Source organism: Truncatella angustata (assembly GCF_020726525.1).
Source record: "Truncatella angustata strain MPI-SDFR-AT-0073 chromosome Unknown BKA67scaffold_7, whole genome shotgun sequence".
Classification (NCBI taxonomy): Eukaryota; Fungi; Ascomycota; class Sordariomycetes; order Amphisphaeriales; family Sporocadaceae; genus Truncatella; species Truncatella angustata.
Window position 1 is genome coordinate 255,294 of NW_025763387.1, and position 22,595 is coordinate 277,888.

General features: G+C 50.0%; 6 protein-coding genes across 6 annotated transcripts; 3 read left to right on the forward strand and 3 right to left on the reverse strand.

Annotated features, from left to right (window-relative positions):
- Window positions 1-252: 252 nt before the first annotated feature.
- BKA67DRAFT_574353 (6,7-dimethyl-8-ribityllumazine synthase) lies at window positions 253-1,675 on the forward strand. Its single transcript, XM_046103417.1, has 2 exons — window positions 253-715; window positions 830-1,675. The coding sequence occupies exons 1-2, from the start codon at window positions 507-509 to the stop codon at window positions 1,218-1,220; spliced, it is 600 nt and encodes a 199-aa protein (XP_045954810.1). The 5' UTR covers window positions 253-506; the 3' UTR covers window positions 1,221-1,675.
- A 573-nt stretch (window positions 1,676-2,248) lies between these two features.
- On the reverse strand, window positions 2,249-5,077 carry BKA67DRAFT_661291 (uncharacterized protein; the record flags this gene model as incomplete). The annotated part of the gene is made up of 2 exons (XM_046107782.1): window positions 2,249-4,685; window positions 4,854-5,077. The coding sequence occupies 2 exons, from the start codon at window positions 5,075-5,077 to the stop codon at window positions 2,249-2,251; spliced, it is 2,661 nt and encodes an 886-aa protein (XP_045954811.1).
- Window positions 5,078-10,235: 5,158 nt separating this feature from the next.
- BKA67DRAFT_661292 (uncharacterized protein) lies at window positions 10,236-10,786 on the reverse strand (the record flags this gene model as incomplete). Its single annotated transcript, XM_046107783.1, has 2 exons — window positions 10,236-10,494; window positions 10,569-10,786. The coding sequence occupies 2 exons, from the start codon at window positions 10,784-10,786 to the stop codon at window positions 10,236-10,238; spliced, it is 477 nt and encodes a 158-aa protein (XP_045954812.1).
- A 1,067-nt stretch (window positions 10,787-11,853) lies between these two features.
- BKA67DRAFT_661293 (cation efflux family protein) lies at window positions 11,854-13,667 on the forward strand (the record flags this gene model as incomplete). The annotated part of the gene is made up of 2 exons (XM_046107784.1): window positions 11,854-13,219; window positions 13,270-13,667. 2 exons carry the CDS (start codon window positions 11,854-11,856, stop codon window positions 13,665-13,667), a joined length of 1,764 nt encoding a protein of 587 aa, XP_045954813.1.
- Window positions 13,668-15,009: 1,342 nt separating this feature from the next.
- On the forward strand, window positions 15,010-15,957 carry BKA67DRAFT_681314 (uncharacterized protein; the record flags this gene model as incomplete). Its single annotated transcript, XM_046108916.1, has 1 exon — window positions 15,010-15,957. One exon carries the CDS (start codon window positions 15,010-15,012, stop codon window positions 15,793-15,795), a length of 786 nt encoding a protein of 261 aa, XP_045954814.1. The 3' UTR covers window positions 15,796-15,957.
- Window positions 15,958-22,579, reverse strand: BKA67DRAFT_360022 (phosphatidylinositol 4-kinase). Its single transcript, XM_046096414.1, has 7 exons — window positions 22,079-22,579; window positions 20,389-22,002; window positions 18,643-20,339; window positions 17,959-18,586; window positions 17,707-17,913; window positions 17,369-17,656; window positions 15,958-17,317 (listed from the first exon to the last, which is right to left on the reverse strand). Exons 1-7 carry the CDS (start codon window positions 22,250-22,252, stop codon window positions 16,121-16,123), a joined length of 5,805 nt encoding a protein of 1,934 aa, XP_045954815.1. The 5' UTR covers window positions 22,253-22,579; the 3' UTR covers window positions 15,958-16,120.
- Between the last annotated feature and the right edge of the window lie 16 nt (window positions 22,580-22,595).

The following is a 22,595-nucleotide window of genomic DNA, read 5'->3' on the forward strand; positions in this document are numbered from 1 at the left end:
AACAGAATTTAAATTGTTCGCACCTTCGCCTGGTCGCACCTTCGTTCGGACCAATCAATCATATAAAGTTACCGTAACGTTAGTTGTAAGTGCACACCGAGCATAGATAGTAAAACTATTATGATGGGCCCCTGCAAGCCCCCTTCAAGCGCGCTTGTCAGACCAATTGGCGAATTATATGTAGCTCTCTGATCATGTTTCGTCATTGGTTCAACGGCGATGTAATTAATTAACTAATCACTCGACGCTGCAGTATGGAGTAATCGGGAACTGCCCCGCTCCGAGCTAGGAAGCTTGACAAGCATCCCGCACCGCGCCCACCAAAGACAAGAAGCGAAGACCTAACCTTTATACTAATAAACAGCTTGAAGCGGTTGACGGGTGCCATTGAACCATTAGAACTCCTCCTGCAGCTCTCACCCCTACCCACGGACATCTACGCTGCCACAAGAAACCGTTTGCAACTAACCCAGACATAAAACAACACAATAGTCTCGCCGGACAACATGGCTTCCTCCCTCAAAGGCCCAACCCCGCAGCAGCACGACGGCAGTGCCCTGCGCATCGGCATTGTGCACGCCCGCTGGAACAGCACCATCATCGAGCCCCTACTCAAGGGCACCAAGGACAAGCTGCTGGCTTCTGGTGTCAAGGAGGCCAACATCGTCGTTCAGTCTATCCCGGGCGCATGGGAGCTGCCCATCGCCGTCAAATCGTGAGTTGCTGCCCGCCTTGCCCTCGTGAACTGCCCTCAGGTCAACACATGCGGGAACCTACTCCGAACCTTCGAGTCAACTCCTCTGCTAACGAATGCCACGCTCTTCCACAGCCTCTACACAGCCTCCCAGGTCCAAGCTACGTCGGCCGGCAGCGGCTCCAGCGCCGGTGACCTGCTGGGCTCCTCCACCACCGACCTCACTGCCCTCACCTCTGCTCCCTCGAGGCCTTTCGACGCCATCATCGCCATCGGCGTCTTGATCAAGGGCGAGACCATGCACTTCGAGTACATCGCAGACGCCGTGTCCCATGGTCTGATGCGCGCGCAGCTAGACCTCTCCGTCCCCGTCATCTTCGGTGTCTTGACCGTTCTGAACGACGAGCAGGCCAAGTCTCGTGCCGGTCTGTTGAGCGGCAGCCACAACCACGGCGAGGACTGGGGTTTGGCCGCTGTAGAGTTGGGTGTCAAGAGAGGGGCTTGGGCCCAGGGCAAGATTGAGTAGAGACGCTGACTTGTCTCACCTGGACGAGCTCCTCATCGCGGAATTAATCAGGCCAAAGTCATGAACCGATTCATAGACCAACGAGGCGAGTTTGGGTAAAATTCGTTAAAATATCAGAAATAATAAACAATTTTCTGGCTGTGCTCCACGTACATACAGCCTACAACTTGAACGCCCAATGCCAGCAGCTAAACAAGTCGTCCGCAGCATAATCCTCCACATGGAGATGCAAGGTGCAAGTTGTTCGTGCGTTGATGTTGGAGCAGAGTCAAACACTGAAACACAAAACGTGACCTCGCTACTAAACATACACTCCTGTAGCCACTTCGGTGGACGCAAGGTGGCTTCACCCATCAATTATATGGAACGTGCCGGAGCTGGAGCCAAGTCATTATTGTGAGAACCAAGCCTCTCTTTGGCTTCGCAGCAAGAAGCGTGTGTAAAATGGGATACGGTGTTCAGGAATCGACCAAGATATTAGATTAACGTAGGTATGTAAAAGTTGCTGTTCTGCAGATTTAGGTTTTGTGTGTGCGTGTGTGTACTCTCGGTCTATCATGAAATATCCTCACTCCATACACTCGGTCCGCTCATCCTGTATCTTTCGTCTTTAGTCGCATGTCCCCTTTTCTCTCCAAGACGCTCCCCCTCCTCCATTTGATACCCAGACACGAAACAATAAAACACAACCTCTTTATCCAAAAGCGCCCACAATGCCGCTCCTGTACCTCTCCCAAGGAATATGTTTCGAATGAGTTCTCCAAAACAAAACAAAAAAATGTACAAACCGAGTCGACCTCCCGTTCGTCGACTCTCCCCAGTCCGAGACTGTGGACAGTGACGAAAACCATTATTTGAATCGTTTGACTCGAACTGATATATCCAGTAATATGCTCCATAAGCCGCCCCGGATGATGGCCAACCAATGAGTACTGATGCTGAGAGCTTCACCACATTGTAAAAAAATAAAAATAAATGCTGTCATGGACGCCGTAACTGACGATAGGAAACCTGATCGCGAAATATGTTTAGCTGATTAGAGCACCAAGCTCGGAACCAAACTCTTTCTTCGTGCGCCAGCTGGTCTTCTTCTTCTCACGCTTCGCCTTCATGGCCGCCCATCCCTCTTCGTCGTCGTCGTCGTCGTCATTAGCAAGCGGAGACGTCTTAATTTCAGCTTGCAGTTTGGACAACGTTGGCAGTGCACCCGACATTGTGTTCGACCTGGAGCCTGCACCATCTAGCGGGGTTAGGTTGGAGACTGGGCGGTATCGCCCAGGAAGCCCGATGTTGCTGCGCTCGGAAGGAGCAATCGAGGGTGCATATCCGCCGCCTTGGAGGCGGATTGACGGTGCTCCATATCCACCCTGCATGGGCTGAATCCAGGAGGCGGAGCTTGGCTGGACCATACTCATAGTGCGCATGTGATCAGCTCCTCTCGGGGGCTCGAGGTTCATCCCGTTGCCCATTCCCATCGTCATCGGGTCGCCCAAGAACGATTGTCGCACATCCACCATGGAACCAATTGGCTGATTTGGCATGTGGCTCATAGGACGACCGCCCTGATCAGGCATTTGCATTTGCATGGGCATCTGCATCTGGGACGGGCCTTGGCCTTGCCCCGACATCATTTGCATGAATTGCATCTGCATCTGCATGAATTGCTGCATCTGCTGAGTCATTTGAATCTGTGCTTGATCACCAGGTGTCAGCATAGGCTGTTGTGGGTACATCATCTGTGGCGGGATTTGCGCCATCGGATCGAAACCATTCATAGGCATCTGCATTTGTGCCGGCAGTCCATTGTTAGCCGCTTCCATATTCGGGCTGCCGCGTCGCAAAGCCTTTGCTCTTTCTTCGATGGCGATGACACCAACGAGTCCGCCCACGGGCATTGCCCTGTTCTGAGGAGCAGGTGTACCCCCACCAAGAGCGAAAGCGTCGCGAGGAGGCTGATTGATCAAGCCAGCACCCAAGAAGGGATCTTGAGGCAGTCGTCTGGCAAATGCAGGCATAAGACCAGGGTTCTTTGCAGCATCCCCGTTGGTAGATCCAGAGCCTTGCACATATGAGTTCTGGTTGAGCCCCCGCAGGTTCGGGTTGGAGGCCATATGGCCCAAACGGGTTGGTGCTCGGTTTTTGTTGGGGAAGCCATGCGCGGCAAGAACTGCAAGCGGCACGTCCTCGTCGGAGGACCCATCGGACGGGGGAGATGGAGAGATACCAGAGGCTTGGCTATGATCCGTCAACAGGTTGGGCGTGCTCATTGACATGCCGAGATTGGACCGCGACTGTTCTCCAGTCACCTTCATCATTTGCTGTCGGTAGACCGTCATGTGAGCTTCCTGCTTGCGTCTCTGCTTTGCCAGCTCGAGCGTCTTTTCCCGCTCATCCTCGTCGTCCTCATAATTCTCTTCTTCATCGTTATCCGAATCGTCCTTGTCCGGGCTGCTTTGGCTGTGCCTCAATTTATCTTGGCGATACTTCTCAAACTCGTCCGGAGTCATGACCTTGGTTTGTGACGGGCCATTCGCACGATTGGTTGGCCTTGTGGCTTGCCGTGGACGCGAGAACGACGTGTCAAACATGTTCTCATCGTCTGGTTTCGAGTCGAAGCGAGACGGCCTCCCATAGGTTTCCTTGAGATCGGAAACCGTGTCCTGGTCTCTACGATAACCTCTTGACGAGTTGATGGCAGTAGTATTCTCGTTAGACAAGAAGCGGGTAGCGGCGAGAGAATCCTTCAGGAGCTTAGACTGTTCGTCTTCCTCGGGTGTTTTCCTACGTGTCACAGGACTCATAGTATGACGGGGAACAGGCGGTGGCACATCAGCAGCCACCGGCGGCGGAGATGCTACTCCTCGGCGGGAGCTGAGCAGTCCGTCGTCGGAGCGTTGGCTGGTCCATGATTTCATGGGCGGTTCTACCGCACTTGAGTGGTCCAGATGGAGAGCGGATGGCTGATTGGACCGGTTGCCGGTGAGATTACGTGAGGCCGGTGCGGGCTGGCCCGAATCGTTCCTCACCGTTGCCACACTCGTCCTCTTGTTGAATCCCGAGAGGATGTTGCTGAGATCACCGCCCAAATCTAACATGAAATCCTTTTCTACCTGCGGCGGAGTCGCTGTGGCCACAGTCGAGGCTGTCTGAGCACGGGAACGGCCACCAGGGGTCTCAGGGTCGAATCGCGCGGGTACCGCTGGAACGGGAGGTTGGTCTACCGGTGTTGAAGGTAAGCTGTTCTTTTTGTTTCCAAAGGAAAATGTCCTCCCAGCATTTTTGAGAAAACCACTGCCAGAAGATCTCGGCGGCGGCGGGAGAGACGCATCGGTATGTGTCTTCCTCGCCGGATTGCGCAGCTCCTCTTGAGTAGCGTACTCCGTTGATGACGGTGCCGTTGAGGCGTTGCTATGGCGTGAGGAATTGTCCGAGGGCGCCTTGGTTGTGTTGGAGCTACCACTGCCACTAGTTTCGATTAGCATACATGACAACACCAGAGCGAGCCCGTCTTACACCAGTGAGACATGTCGTGCTGAAAAGGGGTTTTATGTTGCAGATTTTGGAGTTTCGGGGGCCTCCCGGGAGGAACCCTAGATCAAAACTTGGGAAAAGGGTCCAGTTGCGGTAACATACCGATTGTGCTTTGTATCAACAAAGAGATTGTCTTCCGTCGGGATTTCTTGCAGTGTTGTCCTCGGTGCGCCACCTGCTGCTTTCATCATTCTTACGCCTCCATCAAAAGACTTTCCGGGCGATGTATCGGTTCGCTCAAGGACCCGGAAAGATGGTTCTACCGGACCATTGTGTTCGTCTGTGACTTGCGATTTCCGCCGAAAGTTGACCGGAAATCTAGGCATATAGAGCGATTTTCAATTGGTTCTAGGGGAGTGGCTGCAAGTCCATAAACTTAGGTCCAAGTCACTGCCAGAGTCGTGACTCGCCCGAAATAGAGTGAGAGTGTAGAGAGACGGCCGAAACGAAGGATACCGCCGAGAGACCTTGTCAGAGCTAGGGACAATGACGCGAGCTGACGGATAACTGCATGATGCGAAAAGCCCAAAGTTAGCCGTGTCCAACTTTGCAAAACAAAAGTGACTGTCCGTGATTCGGGGACGTGCGGTGATATGTGTAACCAGTAAACAAAAGGATGAGTCCTAAGCCCGTATAAACCCGCAAGCCCGATATTGGGGCCTTTGCATGCATGCATGGTGTGCTATCCCATCATGTCTCCACTCCGAGCGAGCGTTGTTGCCAGCCAGCCATATCGCTCCAGACCGACTCATACCATGATGTGTTGGCCAGGCAGGATCTCCATTTCAAGCAGGGCGATTTGCAAGATTGAAGAAACAACAAGTGAAACTTACCCGCGGTAGTTGGCTACAAACAACTCGCAAGGGGCAAGCCGTGAACACAAACGAGCCGACAATGATCCAAGCCTGAATTACAATTGGGATAAATCGAAGAGACGGAGAAAACTGCTCGTCGTCGAGAAGCTGCAAGCTGAAATGCGGAAATGCGAAACGGTGCAGTCGACGGGCCTCACGGAGATATATGAAACAAGCAAAGCCGGTTGACGTTGACAGACACACGCAGGCCAAGATGGATCGATAGAGAGCGAGAGGAGGTTGTCAACGAAGGACTGAAAAACGACGTGGGGGGATCAAGCGATGGAACACCTAGAATGCATTAATCGATAACCAATGACAATAGCAAGTACTTGTTGTTCGGCCTTGGGAAGAAGGGTTCGAAATATTCCGAGCAGAAAGAGAGGAGAGAATAGAGGAGGCTCGATGACGGCAACGCAAGAAACGGGATCGGATGTTATTTTTCTTCGTTTCCACGTCCCCGACTGGGCCAGGTCAGCCTCCGTACCACCCATGAACATGAAGCACAGAGGCTACCTAGTCTATTTTTATTAGGTGGAGTGATCTAGGGTGCCCAGAGGCACTAGTACCTGTTCCGGGTGGCCTGTGAAGAGCCTGTTGCTGGCTGGAAACGGCCCTGCTGGCGGGCCATGTGGGCATCTGCCCTCCAAGCTCCCTGGAAGGCGCTCGAGGTGCAACGATTCGAGCCCCGAGCTACATGTAGACGCGCTCGTCAGGAGTGCCACGACGCCCGGAAGCTGTGAGCTATACTGCGCTTGCAGGTAGCAGACACACCACGGCGAAGAATCTCATGTCCTGGGTGACAATATGAATAGGTAAGTAGGCTGGCGGTGGCTGGTGGTGCGGTGGATGGCATTCGCAATTCGCAATTCGCAATGCACCTCTCGAGATCTACCATGTGCCATGTAACCCCCCAACCCGCCCGTGCTGTTGTACTGTGCTGCATAATTAGTGTTGCCAGGTACCGCAGCATGTGCTGGGGTGGATGCCCCGTTGCTGCGAGTGTGAGTGCACTTGCACTGCCTTCGTACATTCATACAGTAGACTGCGAGTGCATGTCCAAGTTCCCCCTCCCGGGTTTGCTTTATGACGAGTTAAGTGCCTGGCCTACGTCGGTAGCGTCCAGGGGCACGAAATTGGGTGCCATTGGGCCCAGGAGTGGCGCCGACACGGTTCATGTTGGCCAAGCTACTTCTCGTACTGAGGTGGTATGCACAACCTTGATTCCAACCACTTGCAAAGCCAGTAACTGTGCGCTAACCTGCAATGCATTTGCACTTCGCATTAGTCTAGCACATTTGCTAAGCTCGAAAGTCTCAGAGGCAGCTTGGCAAAAAGGCTGGACTCTGCATATCGTAGTGAGTCCCTTTGCATAGCAGTGGCTCTTGGTTGCAAAGTTCGACGTAGACTAGTCAGAAAGCCCAAGTGATAAGCAGCCGTCAGCAGGAATGCGGATGTACGCGTTGGCCGCGTGTTGTCGGTCCCACGGGCTGGGAAGGTCTCACTTAGCATACTTGGCTCTGAAGTCATAGCCCTACCCAGTGAAAAGTTGGCCAAGATCAGCATGTTCCTCTGGCAAGGAAGGCCGACCGCATTGTGACCATGGCAATCGACCTTTCTCGAGGTCGTGATTTTTGATGAAAGGAATTGTGGTCCACAATTCTGCACAGCGATGGTTGCTACTGTAGCCAGTTGAGGTGCGAGTCCGCTACTAGCCCGGTAGCGCGCGGCCAATGCTACCGTTAGCCTTGGAACCTTGCACAATGGCTTTGTACCTAGTTCTTTGTGGTCTCCACCGACCAAACATCGCGACCTGACGTCTTCAAGTTCTCCCAAAGTTAATGGACATAGGCAAAACTACCTGATCACAAGACTGGTGCTGAAGCCTAAAGAACGTTGCTGGAGCGCAGATCACCTTAATTGTCGCGTTGGAGGGTTAAAATACAGCTACAGAAGCCCGGCCCGCTGTTTAGGTTCTGTCATGAGCAAGCCAAAGGCCTTCTCGGATTCGTATACCCCAACAAGCTGTGCATATAGAAAGTTCACGAAACCCTGTACTTAGTTACTCGAACATCTGCTGGTACATTTCATGGTAGCCATCTTTATCCTCCCAAGCTATATCGCTGGCTTTTCACTCATAATACAACTAGAGTCTAGTGACTCTCGAGATTGATCTATATTCCTTTTAAAGTTCACTCGTAATCAGTTGTAGCCACTGAGGCTTTTGCGTCCACCCCTTGCCCGGAACATACATCTTAGGTACGCAATGTATTCGCGGGTTCCATGCTCTCTTTGTATAAACTTCCCTGCAAAAACATGTTACACGGATGTCATACTGGTCACAGGTTGCTCTCTAACATCGGATCAATGCCGCATTTTGCTTTATACTCGGTCCGATCCCAGGTCACTGCCGTTCAAATTCCCACCCACAAGCATGGAATAATTTGCATGGTATGAAAGGCTGAATGGCAGCCCACAACAGTGTTCCGTGTCCGCTTTCATCGGCTATGCTTGGTGTGCTATGTACACAACTCCCGAAGAAACAAGGCGAGGTGACACAGCAGCTATCGTCCCGGGCCACCCGGTTGCAACCATTCCCTAGTTCAATAAGTGAAGGTAGTGTCTACCAGGTAGTTAGCAAGTTTTCCGCCGTAGGCCACTCTCTTATTGGCACTATAGTGCACTTCATTTCGGTGGTCGAATATCCGTCAAGAATTCGACAATGAACACTAACCTTACCAAAATATGATAAGTCTTGTGCCCACTAACTCGGCCACTGCTGTCGCATAACTTGTGATACCTACGAACATGTTGTGCATCGCTTTGGGACGAAACAGAGACTACTTGCTGGTTTTATGTCTACAGTGCATCGCTCAATGTGCGTACCGATAAGAGGCCATATGAGTTTAGTGATGTGTTACCTCAGGACGACGAGACAAAGCCGACAGTCAGTCCCAGGATCTGGGTTTGTACACACCATGTGAAGTGAGAATTGCGCTCAGCTATTCAGCGGACTAATATGTCCGCCTGTGCTACAACTCACTCATATACTGAAGATCCGAAGTGCTGGGGGAGAAGTTTTCTTCTTTCCACGTTGATTGGCCACGTTATAACAGGCCGGACGCTTTGTAACAAATCTACCGCTGCTATCAACCTTTTCCAAGAAATCCAGGATCCCTTTCGAAGCGCCTATTAGACCACGTGGGGATTCAATATGGAGTTTGTGGGCCAACGATCAATATCAAACTCGTTATTAGTGGCGTAACTTGTCAGCTCCCCTGTCTATTACAAGAGGCGGTATCCGCCCAACATCACATACTCTCGTATTCCGTCTGAGGTTCCATTTACATGGAGAAAATTCGAACATTTTTGCTGACCGTCATGTTTGAGCTCGTAACACTCCACGCGCTTCATATGCTCTGACAGTTTGGCACTTAGTTACTGCCAACATATATATATGCCACGACTTGCATGAAGCAAATTTCTCCAAAGACCCAGCTTTCGAACTATTAAACCCGGCGATTCAGGGGTTCTCTCCAAAGGGAAATCAACCTGGGCTGTGCCCCATATTCACTGCATTCAATAAATCGAATCAAGCACCAGCCCGAGCGGCCATTTCCTTCCTCATTGGTCTTTAACCCAGTCTTAGAATTGTAGCCGAGCCGCCGAGATCTGGCGTGGGATGGTCACCGATCAGGGTTTTCTTTTCACTGCATTGGGGGGAAAAACGGGCAAGCTAAACTTTATTCCATTTTGGACAACTTATTAGTAATTAGGCAGCTGTAAAATATTTCATTTCTCGCCCAAACTGCCGTTCGCGCGTGGCAAGGCGCCAACATCGTCCATTCATGGTGTAATACAGTATTACCAGGACGAGGCTGGAGCAAACGTCGCGGCAATGCAACTGCCAATGATTTGGATGGCAACAAAGACGACATAACACTTTTGGGTGATTATGGGCTAACGGGTCGAGCGATCTGGTAACGGTGTTTTCGCGTCTGCACGCCGAACTTCGACGCGGCTTTCGCCTACATAACACATTCGGCTGTCGTCCACACGCGAAATGATCTACGCCTAGCTGACATTGAATACGGGCAGTCAGGCCCCAGAAAAGTTTGCAAAGCGGACCTGTATTCTCCAGTGATGCACAAAGTCGCGTCGATCTAATGACATCAACTCGGGGATTTCCTTGCAAATGCAGCGGATGATAACAGATTGCTTTTATAGCTAAGAGCTGTCTGGTGTCGGAATTGCGGAGCCACGATCGAAACCGAGACAAAATAAAAAATTTAAAAATAAATAAAAATAAAAATCATTAGCTTCTGGATGCATAACTCAGCAGCTGTCACTGTCAGTATAAGCTTTATACTGTTCTACTTCGACACGTTTGTTCGTGAGACATTTGTATTGCAGTGGTTTTCGTGGCTGAATGGCGCAGAATATGCTTTCGTACACCATTCACCTCTGGGGATAATCCTGTAAAACTTCCTTCTGGAATAGCCATCCACAGATTACGGAAGCTCAGCACTGTCTAACTGGTGCTGCTGCAGATATGCATCACGGCGGCCTTAAACCTCATTTAGGTATTTCTCATCCCAGCCAATCAACAAAGATAGGCCATGTACATATCTCATGACGATGCTTGCCTCTTGGCTAAGATCTCTTCGACCTTGATCGTTATTGTATCCACAATTAGCTCATGCTCAATACTGTGCATGTATTCTCCGAACTGGTTGAGACCCCAACCAGGTTGGATCTTAACATCTCTTGCTGATATCAGAGCGCTTCTGTCTACTTGCTCGATGACACGGTGTATCACAATACCAGTGGTGTTGTCAGGTAGGACACCTGCTTCGTAGTCTGCATATGCTCTTTGAGTTGCACTGGCACTATCATACATACCTTTTAAGCAGTCACAAGTCAGTCATATCTCCAGACCATGCGCCAACGCACACAAACTCACCTGGCTTCGCGGTGCAAGTTGATCACGTCCACCCTAGCAGCGGTGACCGGCTGTAAGAAACTTGCGCTGAATACGTGCATGAAGCCGGCGAGCACAATCAACTCGGGCTTGCCCTTCAAGATCCTCTCTGCGAGGGCAGCATCATACTTGAAGCGCCACTCCTTCACTTTCTGCAGATCCAGCTCACCTGCGGCGACGAACTTCTGGTTGACCTTCATGACCAAAATTTGTTTCCTTTTGATGACATTAGCCCCTTTCTCGCAAAGGATATATCGTTGTAGGTAACAACGCCCTCAGGGGTGCAAAATGTTTCTGTGTGATTGGGCGGGCACGAGCTGCCCTATGCACAACACAATACAGTGGGTAATGCAATATGCCTTACCGGACCGGAAACTTTTGTTGTTTGCAGGTTGTGAAGCTTCCTCCCGCAGGCAGGCCGACCGACGCCCGCGTTTATGGGGACGCAAAGAGCTGCTCCTCCTTGTTTCTCATGCAACTGCAACTTGGATTAGCTGCTTGGCTGCACAGTTTCAGGCTCAGAGGCCAGAGGTCAGAGGCCAATGATGATCATGCGTACCTTTGCAGCCCACGACGTGAAAAATACAATTGACTAAGACTCATAAATGGGACGAACGCGTCAACTAGTAAGCTTGAAACCACGAATATATTGAACGTCTCGTTTCAATTTCTCAGGGTCCATTCGACCATAAACACGTCCCTGAAGCACTCTGCGTTTAAAGTGCATGAACCCCCACCTCACTTGCTAGTTGAGCTTCCTCCCCTGAGCAAATTCTATCAGCAACCGACAAGACCGAATGGCAGATCTGCATATGTGGTGAAACTTCATCCTCACCCAAAGAGAATTTGTTAAGTCACGTCGCCTGCACTTTTGAATAGAGCTTCTCATGTGAAACTATGGTAAGATACTACAGATAACGAACGGACTTATCGATCGATAAGATCTGCAAGCCATGCCAACCTTGCACGGCTCTGAGCTAGCTTAGCTCCTTTCCAGCCCGGTAGTTGTCGTGCTGCTCCTCTGTAAAATGTCAAACAGTCCTTCAAGAAAATCATTGTAACCCGCGATTATATGAGCCAATTGCCACCGCACTACATAATAAGAAACCATAATTGTATCTACAGCCCGGAGCTATAGCGGCTTCCAGGCGGCATCTGTTGTTCCAGCCATTTTTTGCAGCGCGTTGCCATTACGTCACAATCTCAATTTACATTACAAGGCCTTGGTTTTCCAAAATTTTGATAGACAGCTTCTTGCAACAACAGCATGTCTTCAAACGAAGACCAATCCAATCTCTCCAGGTCTCTCAGTCGAGGCAGCCATCCCCCACTCAAAGGCGCACTCCTCGTACTTCAGGACGATGGACCGCCTCAGTTTTTAGCCCGTGGGCATGGCACCCTCACGCACCTGATCCGTAACCGATCACACAGCTCGCTGCAGAATTATGGCTCCACACGGCGCTTTTCAGGCGCTTTGGATGGCTCTGATATCGAGAGTAGTACCGAAGCAATGGGACTTCACGGTCCCGGCAGCGATGATGGACGCTCCTTGTATGAGGAGCGCCGTCTCTCTGCGGTGTTGATGAGCCGCCCCGTGCGCAGCATGCGGCTGATCGGTAATTCAAATCCACGGTATCGGTGGGAACGTTACTGGAAGGGCCCTGAAGAGTTGTCGGCTATGAAAAAGCCGATTCGGAAGTACTATGAGCGAACCAATTATCTGATTCAGCAATATGTGTATATTGATCGGCTGTTGGATAGCAGTTTGCCGCACGATCTGCTGAATGAGTACAACGATATGCCGGCAAGCCACTTTAGGGGTGTTGAGATCCCAGATACGATCCGCGAAGAGCCTCAAAGCGCTAGCCGAAGTGCCGTGGGAAGTTTGATCGAAGGGAATGGGAAGAGCGATGACGAATCCCCGCCTGTGGATGAGAACGGAGGTGGCCTTCATCATAACGGTAGTTCCTCCGCTCTGAGTGCGAAGAAGGTTAAGCGAACACCAAGAGATATTTATCGAGCCACAGAGACAACGCCATTGTTCAGTACTGATGGTGAAGATGATGACATTGAGGAGCTTTGGGACGGAGAAGGTCCAAAACCCAAAATCCCATGGCTGGAGGATGATGACGATGTGGACAGCGGTGACCGGATAGTCACCATAGCGATCTACATAAATTTTGTCGCCAACTTCATCCTACTAGCTGGAAAGCTGGCCGTGATTATTTCGGTATCTTCAATGTCAGTGTTGGCAAGTTTAGTCGACGCCATCTTAGATTTTTTATCTACGGCCATTGTATGGATCACGACTTGGCTCATTAGCCGCCAGGACCAATACAAATATCCCGTTGGTCGAAGAAGACTCGAGCCGCTTGGAGTTTTGGTATTTTCGGTCATCATGGTCACATCCTTTGTCCAAGTCGGACTGCAGTCCATTCAGCGCCTCATGTCTCCTGACCGTGAAATCGTCGAGCTCGGTATTCCAGCAATCGGCATCATGGCAAGCACAATCGCAATCAAAGGTCTCTGCTGGTTCTGGTGTCGCTTGGTGAAGAATTCGAGCGTTCAAGCTCTGGCCTCTGATGCGATGACGGATGTCATTTTCAATACTGGCTCGATTCTATTTCCTATCGGTAGGAGAACCCGCGAACTTCTTCTAATTAACTTGCTAATACTACAATAGTCGGATACTATGCCAAGATCTGGTGGCTCGATGCGCTGGGTGGTCTTCTCCTCTCCTTGGTTGTCATTTTTAACTGGTCGGAAACCTCATTGGAACATATCAAGAACCTCTCTGGGTTCAGTGCTACAGCAGATCAGCGCAACGTCCTGCTGTATCTCACCATGCGTTTTGCTAAGACCATCCGCCAGATTCAGGGCCTGCAGGCGTATCATGCGGGCGACAAGCTGAACGTCGAGGTTGACATCGTGTTGGACGCCAGCACGCCGCTTCGCGATACACACGATCTCGCGGAAAGTCTTCAGTATGTCCTTGAGAGTGTGCCAGTTGTGGACCGCGCTTTTGTACATACGGATTATGCTACATACAACCTACCGACTCATATGTCGCAGCAAGGGTAAGCATGATTGGCGGTTTGTAATATCAACTTTGTACTATATATAATTTCTTACGCTAGCGAATATGTTGTGAGACAATATCGAGACATTTACTTATAGAACTTCGTGGCCTCACCGCTCCTAGTTGAGTGTTTTGGAATGGCTGTAAGATGTAACCTGCGCAATATACTGACTCAATTTAATTCAATGCCATCACCACTGCATGATACCTCGCGGTGATCTCTTCTAGTATTGATTTTACAGCAATTCGTCCATAGCTGAATGCTGTAAAACTAAACAAATATCCGGCTGCCCATGCATGAACGCTCATATCTCAAGTAGGCCTACATCCTGTTATACACGAACATAATTCTTATGATAGTCTGTTTTATTTGTTTCCATGCGTGAGAAACGTCAGTGATACTGCGTTGGTAACACCTGTCCAGGAACAGATGCCAACGAAAATTAATGCTAATTTCTCTGTACAAGCTCGGTTTTGCGACACGAGTAATCCTTGGACGGCTGTTGATGATTTGGACTCGTGTATCCGTCATGACTCTCAGAACTTGCATGCCAGCTGTTTGGAGCAAAAAACCAACGCCAGGAATCTCTCGGAGATAAGTAGAAGGCTAGATCGCTCATTAGCTTCTATGAATAAAATTCTTTGACTAGGTAGGTAGCCGTTACAACCAGCAGAAATTGCGCAATCTGTTGCGCTGCAACCGCCATCTTACTCGAGGCGAGAACACCACGTATTGCTATGGAACATGGCATCAAACTATGTTGAGTCCGTGGTGCTGATGTACGAAATGGGGAGGCAAAGGTCTTAATACACCTCATAGTTTTGAGCTGTTGCGCTTGGTGGGTAGAAGAGTATGTTTAGGCATGGAGTATAAGTAGATACGCTTTTAACAATAAGAATTCCCAGACAGCAAGCGATAAAAATTTCCCCCAATTCATTACTTTTACGAGTCCTTTTTCTTTTTCTCTTTTCTCCTTTTTTAATTTTTTTTTACCAGAATCTTGAAATGACGGTCGTGTGCTGGAAACGGAAACTGGAACAGACAAAGAAGAAAGCATCGGAATTGACATGATGGTTCTCCATGTGACCGACAGTTCCGGGCATGAGATTTTTTCTGTTGCCTCGAGGACAAAGGAGATAATGTCAAAACACCTATAAAAGAACTCCTTCAGTGCAGTAATCAGTAGTTGTTCCTAACATGAAGTTATCAGTTAACAAGCTCTGATTATTATTAGGAAAGGAAATAAATAGACACCGCATTCTTGGAAATACTAGAACAGTGACTAATTATAGTGCAATATCATTCTCGTGTAAGAAATCAGACGTTTACAACCACTGTCAATCATGTGCTGGAAAGTCAATATCGAATTTTACTGCAGCAACGAGCTACTGCATGGTTACCGGCGGGTTGTTGCTTCCGGTGAGTTCCTGAACCCAAAAGAACAATTGGTAAGGCACGCGTTGTACGAGTTATGTCCCGAGCGCCACGGGAAATATCCGAACGAGACTGGCGAGCAATATCTCAATGCGGCCAAAGCTTGCACATTAGGCCAGGGAGACGCGAGCAGAAAGTTCAACAAAGCTTACGAGTTCTATGAGTTTTGCAACAGTTGCCACAGAAGCTGGGCTGCGGATCCAGGGAACCCAAACAACGGCCTGGGCGACAAGAAGCATGACCCCAGTGCCACGCGGTCACGAATCAAAAAGAATTACGAAAGAAGAATCGAACACCGCCGTTCCATGCTTCATCAAAGGATGTGTACACCCGGCAACTCTGAGAAAATATGGTCTTTGCAAGAGTATCTCCGACAATCGATATCCTCCGTTTCACTGAGGAATATATATCTATGGGATGACCACGGGGCATTGCTACTAAAATTAAGACAAGCAGCGTTAGATGATAGCCAACGCAAAGAGAGACTAGTAACTATTGCACGCTTGAGTATAGAGATTTTAAAACAACAGGAGGCTGAGGAGAGGAAAGAGGAAGCAGCAAAGGAGAAAGCTCAGAACCCATCTCTCGGGGCTCTGAGCGAGCTGCAACTGGGCGATATATCCATCCCAGCGCAGCGTGTTAATGTCAAGAAGGATCCAACCCCATATCCGTATGCCCTAGCCAATCCACCTTAGGGACTATGATTCCGCTTGATAGCACTACAGCAGGATTGAACAGGTAATGCCACTGAGTCTTAGATATTCACTTTCATTTTATTTCTAATTATTGCTGAGTCCGATGGTGTATTATGTTGGGAATGGTCAACAATTCTGCCGAGGCAGATGAAAATGGTGGTTTCAAGGAAGGCAGTAGTTATGACCTCACTTGTACCTGTACACCGCGTTCGATTCATAAGGACGTTGGGTTGTACATTTGTAGCCTATTAAGTTATGTTCCGAGTTATTTGTATCGCCTTTTGTTGCTAGCATACCCCTTCTCTCGTTCCCTGACCCTAAGCCCTTAGTAAGGAATACCGTTGGTCATCAACTGGAACTGATCGTACACCGCCGTCGAATAGTTATTAGCACTCCTCTTGACCAAGTCTCTGACGAACATGGCAGCCTCCCTCTCGTTTTTGTCAAGCACGAACCGTTCCTTGAAGTGTGATACAGTCTCTGGTTTGAAGCACGGCAATCCACTATCCATCATGAGAAGCACGATTTGACTCAGCTTCTCTGCATAGGGACGAGCCGCCAAGAATGCCTTAACGCAGAGTTCCTCGAACCATTTGAAGGCTTGATGGTCAGGGCTGCCACCCATGACAGCCAACATCTCGCCAGTGAGTTTGAAGGGTGCACGTTCAAACTTCACGCCTCCAGGAGCGATGTCGAAGCAGAAACCAAAATCGATATGAAGGATATGTCCGGCATCGTCGATCATGATGTTGCCGTTGTGTCGATCTTTGAACTGCAACAAGAAAGAGATGATACTGTATGCGGCCATACTCTTGACAAAGTTGTTGCGCGCTTGTTGGAAGCGCAGGGAGTCTTCGTTGCCGTACTTGCTTACAAAATACTCATAGAGCCCATTGACTGCCTCACGGCCAAGCATATCTCGTGAGATAGAATTGGGCAGGACATCGATCACACCACATCCGGGCGCCGTGGCAGTGACACGGTAGGGAAAGACGTAGACATCAAGACCAACGTTGTGGAAGATGCCGCGGAAAGCTGCGATCATCTGGAGAGCCAGAACATCCTGACGACAATCGTCTCCTACTTTGAAGATAGCAGATTGCCAAGTCTCAATGGAATTCTCCTGGGGCATTTGTCCAGTGTCGCTAGCCTTTTGAATAGCCTCCTCCTGGGTTTCCTGGTCGTCTGCCTTCGGCTTCTTGATACGGAATGTGGCCATGTACGGTGCTTTGGCGTGAGATTGTAAAGGCTTGCCTGATTTGCGATCAATGCCGATGACAACGCCGTCTGGATTACTAGGCAGGTAGACGCCAACTTCAACTTTGATTTTGCGGAGCTCCTCCTCAATCTTCTGTTTCTTTTCGGGCTTAGGCCGCTTGATGAAAGGCTTAAGCTTGCCAGAGATACTCGTAACTTCGTCGAAGAAAGTAAATTCTTTCTCATAGAAGGCTCTATCTTCATCCGAAAAGCTTTCGACCATTCTCTCCATAACTTTGTCAAGTGCGGGTTTAATATCGTCGGGCTATAAATAGTTAGCAATGTCATTTCTACATACGAAAGAATGTAGACCTACAATCTGAGCATCGTCATCCTTGTACGAGTTCGCCTTCATGTTCCAAATGATTTGATGAGCGAAGAGCTGTGAGAACTGTGCAGTTTCGATGATGTATCGCTCCACATAGCCCAAGGCATCGTATCTCAGACTTTGCACGATCTGAGGCACATAGAAGAAAGTAACGTCAACAGGGTGATCTTCTAATGCGCGCATGGCGTACTGTATCATGAATGGATGGTTGCGGTACGCTGGCAGGAAATATGTAACAGCTGTTACAGGATTGACAGGCGCCCAATAGAGCAGGTACTAGCGACGTTAGAAAAAAATTGGATTCGTCCTGTTACTTAGGGGCATACCTTGAGCTGATCTCGCACATCTAAGGGCAATTCACCACCGAGGAGAATCGGGAGCGCATCAGGCTCAGCGATCGCCTTGTGTGTGAAGTTCAAGAGCAGCCAGCGGACTTCGTTGAGGACGCTGTTGAACGAGAACCTGCTCACGAGCTCGACTGCCAATGCCGGGCTCTCAGCCCAGGCCAGTCGTATTAGTGGATGAAGTGAAATCTACTGCCGTCAGTTATAATAAGATAAGCGATTAAGAACACGTACCTCAAGTGTCTTTTGGCCGTGGTGAGTCATGATGTCAGCTCTGGCGCCATTATCACCGAGAGGGTGAACCCAGACGTTGAGTCGTGCTTGCTCGCTCTCAAGAAGGATCTGAAGCAGCTGCTCCTTCTGGTGTAAAGCTCTATATGATCCAGCTGCATTAGCTGCAATGTAGTCGACTCCTTTCAGAGCTGCCATGACGTCAGAGATCAAGCGGATTTCGGTCTTGATCTGGAGGCCGTTGCTGCCAAAAGACCACTTGGGGACAAATTTGAACCAACTCAGACCGGCAGACAAGATTTTATCTTTCAGACGCCACTGCGTGAGAGTTCCGACAGGGTTGCTGACTCTTAGTACTCTCAAACTGAAGAGGATGATTCGCAAGCGGAGCTCTCTGGCCATGGGATGAGAGATGGACTTCTTCATTGCATCGAGTGTCAGATCAAGTACGCGCAGGAAAATGCGCTGAGTATCCGGACTTCCTAGTCGAGTAGAGTTGAAATGGCTGCTGAAGAACTGCACCAGCCGTGTATGAGGAGCCAGCAGGTTGTGTACGACATGGCGGCGCTTGACTAAGGCCTCTTGGTTACTGGGGGCGAATTCCTCTTTGACGAAAAAGGGATCGGGATGCCTTCACTACAATTAGCTTTCAGATATCTAATGGGGCAGCTTTTATAGGAGACTCACATCAATGTAGGGTTGAACAAACCAAGGCGCTTCTGGATGGTTGATTCCCATTGCTGGGCGATTTCGACAAGTAATCGTGGTTCCATCCTAGGGTTTTCGTTCATCACACCAAGCCACAGAGAAACGCCAAGCTTGAGGGATTCCTTGGTAAACATGGCGAAAGGGATGCTGACCAGATAATGCGTGACAGCACTTTCGTCTCTATTTGTGCGGCATAAAAGAGCCGCAGCTCGTCGCAGTATCTCACGCACCTCACTGATCGGAGTCGATTTCTTCATAGCCAGGCGTGATTCAATATGTGACAAGGCGGTGACTGCGTTGGCAGTCTCGTTCAGAGGAGACTTGGTGAAGGACGCTCTACGACCTAAAGGCATGATATTCACAAGGTCCATTCCATGATCAGGCAAAGCTTCTCCGTACCGGTATTCCTGGCGTGTAGTGTATTGAGCAATAAAATCGGAGGCCGTGTTGATGGTTGTCGCGCCCACAGCGTTGAGGGATGTTAGTCTCTGGTCCGTCAAAGGGATGGATGAACCCATCTCCATAGCAAAAGATCTCCCAAGTGACATGTGCCCATAAGTTGCTACATCGTCAAACTCTGACAGGTAGGTCTGTAGTACACCCTTGACGTTTGCCGGAGCTAGATTAAGGACAGAAGCCACCCAAACTTTTGCTTTCTGGTAAAGGCGGTCCAAGGTGTATCTACGGAAACCGTAATCATCGGAGAGTTCGATGGTAACATTACCACGTGTTGATGTGAAAACAGAACGCGGCTCGTACATTTCGGTTTCTGCTTCGAGGCAGCTTGTCCACATGAGGGAGAGCAATTCCAGCAGAGCGAACAGAGACGACCTCTGGCAAAGTGCTGATGGTACACCCAGAATGACCTTATCTGCGTAGGCGAATGCGGCTTCTTGTACCCTCTGAATGCGATGGCAGCAGGCGCAGAGGATAGTGGCAAGTTGTGCGGCAGCATACTGCGCAGAGAAAGTTGGCAGCTTGCCTCCTATGGTCTTGGTCAGGTATTTGTCAAAGACAACCTCGGCAATACCTGTCATAATACTGCTGACTTCCGACCTGTGCATGCTGGGCTCCAAGAAATAGGACAACACCTTCGTGCAGTCGCCCGAGTCGGCGCGCAAGCTCTCCACCAAGTAAGCGGCCTGGAGAAAGATGACTTTTCTATAGCTCAACCCTCTGATCTCGGAAGCCTTGCCGGGAATCGATTCTGTCAGCTGCTTCTTTTGTCGCGACTCTCTGTCGGATGTGTTGGCTCTTCGAAGCACGGTGTTCAGCTCAATGTCGCTTTCGTTCTGCTCGCCGCGCTGCTCTGCTACGAGTGGCGGTGAATGGATTGCCATTATGCGGAGCTCATTCACGTATTTCTGACCCCGTTCGGTTGAGGGATTGAAACCATGAACGACGATGTTGAACCAAGCATCGCGAATTAGGGTATGACTGTCGTCATCAGACTCGATGTTGGCAGCAAATTGCTTTGTAGACATGAGAATCGAGAGTGGCTGGAGTAGCTGTGCGATCTCGCGTGCCGCAAATTCAAGATCGGAATCTCTGGCATCTTTTGACTCATGAACATCACCTTTTGAAATCAGTTCCTCCAGAGTGTATTCGAGATATATATCAAATAAGGGAGATCCACGTTTAACATTGGCTGAAATGTGATTGCGAGCTTTCATGACCTTGATCATGTCAGTCAACAGACTTCAAAAAGGGGCAAAATGAACTTACTGCCATGAGTAGAGCCGTGTTATCCTCTACCAACGCAGCCTGGCAGATTCGCGAATACAACCTCAAAAGAGAACGAAACTCTAGCTGACTGCTAGTGAGAGAAAGGTGTGCCGCGCCCGTAATGATTTGCGCATCCACCGAGTGATTGACTTTGTTGAGCTTCTGAAGCAGCATGGCCTGAGCAAGAGCAGTGATCTTCTCGTCATGGGACATGTTAGCAATACTGCTGATTGCTTGAACTATGTTAGCATAGACGATAGAAGCATCCTCTTCTCCTTGCAACGCCAGCGATATGGAGCTCCCTGTGGACTGTCGGCCTTGATATATGCCATTAGTTCCTGTACCATCGGCGGCGGCATCACCGTTAATGCCGTTGGGAACCCCTTGCTCTGTCGTTGGACTTAGAACGTTTCCTAAGGTGTACAAGGTGGTGATGATGGCATCTTTCGACAGCGTTTGAAGCACGAAGGCCAAACATTTAGCCGCCACAGCAATGGTATCCCCTCGTGGTATGCTCTGCACAATGAAACGTGGTAACAGACGGCTGACTTTCGGAGCGTAAGACGGATTCAACCGACACAGGATCGCCATTGAGCGCAGGACAGTCGTGGCCAAGGTCTCATCGAGCATCTGAACAGGGTCCAACAGCGAGTCCTCAAGCCAGCCCATGATGACTTCTGGATCGGAAGCATCCTCGTTAAGTAGGGTGCAATTCAACAAGCTGATCAAGGCTGAAGACTTGACGCCAAAAGCGAGTCTCTGCTGAGAAGCAGAGCCCATTTGGATAAAGTCGGCGCTTTCTTCCAACCTTTCTATCTCATCACGTGCAATGTTGGCGTACATCTCAATAGAGCGAAAGTCTGCATCTGGGCTGTGTATGGAGCCGGGTTTCAGCAAATCCTTGTTGGCCATGAGTAGATCCAGGATATGGGTACCCCTGAGAAACCTGGCGTCTACGACCAGGAGTGACGTGGACGAAAGCAGGAGCCACAAGAAGCTGCGCTGGAGCAGGTTTGCACTGAGAGGACGCCCCTGCGCAGCATAATGCCGGAGATACCTCTTCCACTCCTTGGCGTTCCGGTCGGAAGCGTGAGCATTGCGAATACTGGAGAAGGCTCCCTCCACCGCAGTCAAGAAGGGCTCGGTCAAGAGGTTGCGCAATCGCTGGATCAACGCCAGCCTACCACCAGTCCTCCAGAAGTCTGCCTGAGCGGAGGCGGCATCCAGAAAGCCTAGGAGGGCGATGGCAATGGTCGCGGTGTGTGTGGCATCCTCTAGACTCTGATCGACGCCATCCTCGTCCTCGGAAGCCACGATGTCTTGAACGGCGTTTTTGGTGGAGGCGAGGAATGCCCATACGTTGTCGGATACAGATTCGTGCAAGCCTTCATACTTGACACCCAGCGACAGCAAAGCAGCCGTCAGGTGGTGGGCCAGTCCTTCAATGGGGGAGGGATCGACTTGTCGGAAGTAGGGCGAGTGCTGGAAAGTCTGGGAATGGGCTTCGAGCAGGTATGGTATCAATTGATTCGTCAACTTCTGAGCACTCTGGCTACTCTGTATGGCGGGCGCGGCCTTGCAAAGAGCCAAAAGCACCTCGAATTCGCGAATCGTCTATGGCACGACGAGGTCAGAAATAGGAGTCTCGGTTGGATTGGGCATTCTACAACATGTCAAGAGCAAAGCATACCATGGGTACCCGGGCCAACGACTGGCCCCTGGCTGAGCCGTTCTCCCTGCCCTTGCCATGACCTGTTGCCTTACAGAGACGGTCGAGGTCGGATCGATCGAAAGAGGTGATAGAGCTCGTGGCGGACAGGGCAGCAATCTTCTGCAGGGCCTGCTGGCGAATGTTGCGAGCCATGCTGTGCAAGACCAAGGCTAGACGAGACAAGACAAAACAAAACAAAGCAAAGCAAAGCAAGAACAAGACGGGTGGGCCTGTTGCTCAGCTCACGAACGGGCTCACGCTTGTCGCAGCAAGGGAAAACAATGCAAGGCGTCTTCTATGGGGGCGATGAACTACGTCGGGTATGTAGTGTAGTTACGTATGGCCGCAGTTGCGATACCGAAGCTGTGCTGGCCAAGGTGTCTGGAACTCCAGGCAAAGCGACTTTGCGCAGACATTAAAACCGATTAGTACAAGTCGATTAAAAGTCGCGAGGCCACTCTTGCCCAAGGTTAGGTTAAGTTACTTACATATGTAT

What these genes read in the sequence shown, in the direction of transcription:
- BKA67DRAFT_574353 (XM_046103417.1), top strand. Translation starts at nt 507, where the DNA reads ATGGCTTCCTCCCTCAAAGGCCCAACCCCGCAGCAGCACGACGGCAGT. An exon ending in CTGCCCATCGCCGTCAAATC is followed by an intron (nt 716 to 829) that starts GTGAGTTGCTGC and finishes GCTCTTCCACAG; the next exon opens with CCTCTACACAGCCTCCCAGG.
- BKA67DRAFT_360022 (XM_046096414.1), bottom strand. Translation starts at nt 22,252, where the DNA reads ATGGCTCGCAACATTCGCCAGCAGGCCCTGCAGAAGATTGCTGCCCTG. An exon ending in CGTTGGCCCGGGTACCCATG is followed by an intron (nt 22,003 to 22,078) that starts GTATGCTTTGCT and finishes GTCGTGCCATAG; the next exon opens with ACGATTCGCGAATTCGAGGT. An exon ending in TTGTTCAACCCTACATTGAT is followed by an intron (nt 18,587 to 18,642) that starts GTGAGTCTCCTA and finishes ATTGTAGTGAAG; the next exon opens with GCATCCCGATCCCTTTTTCG.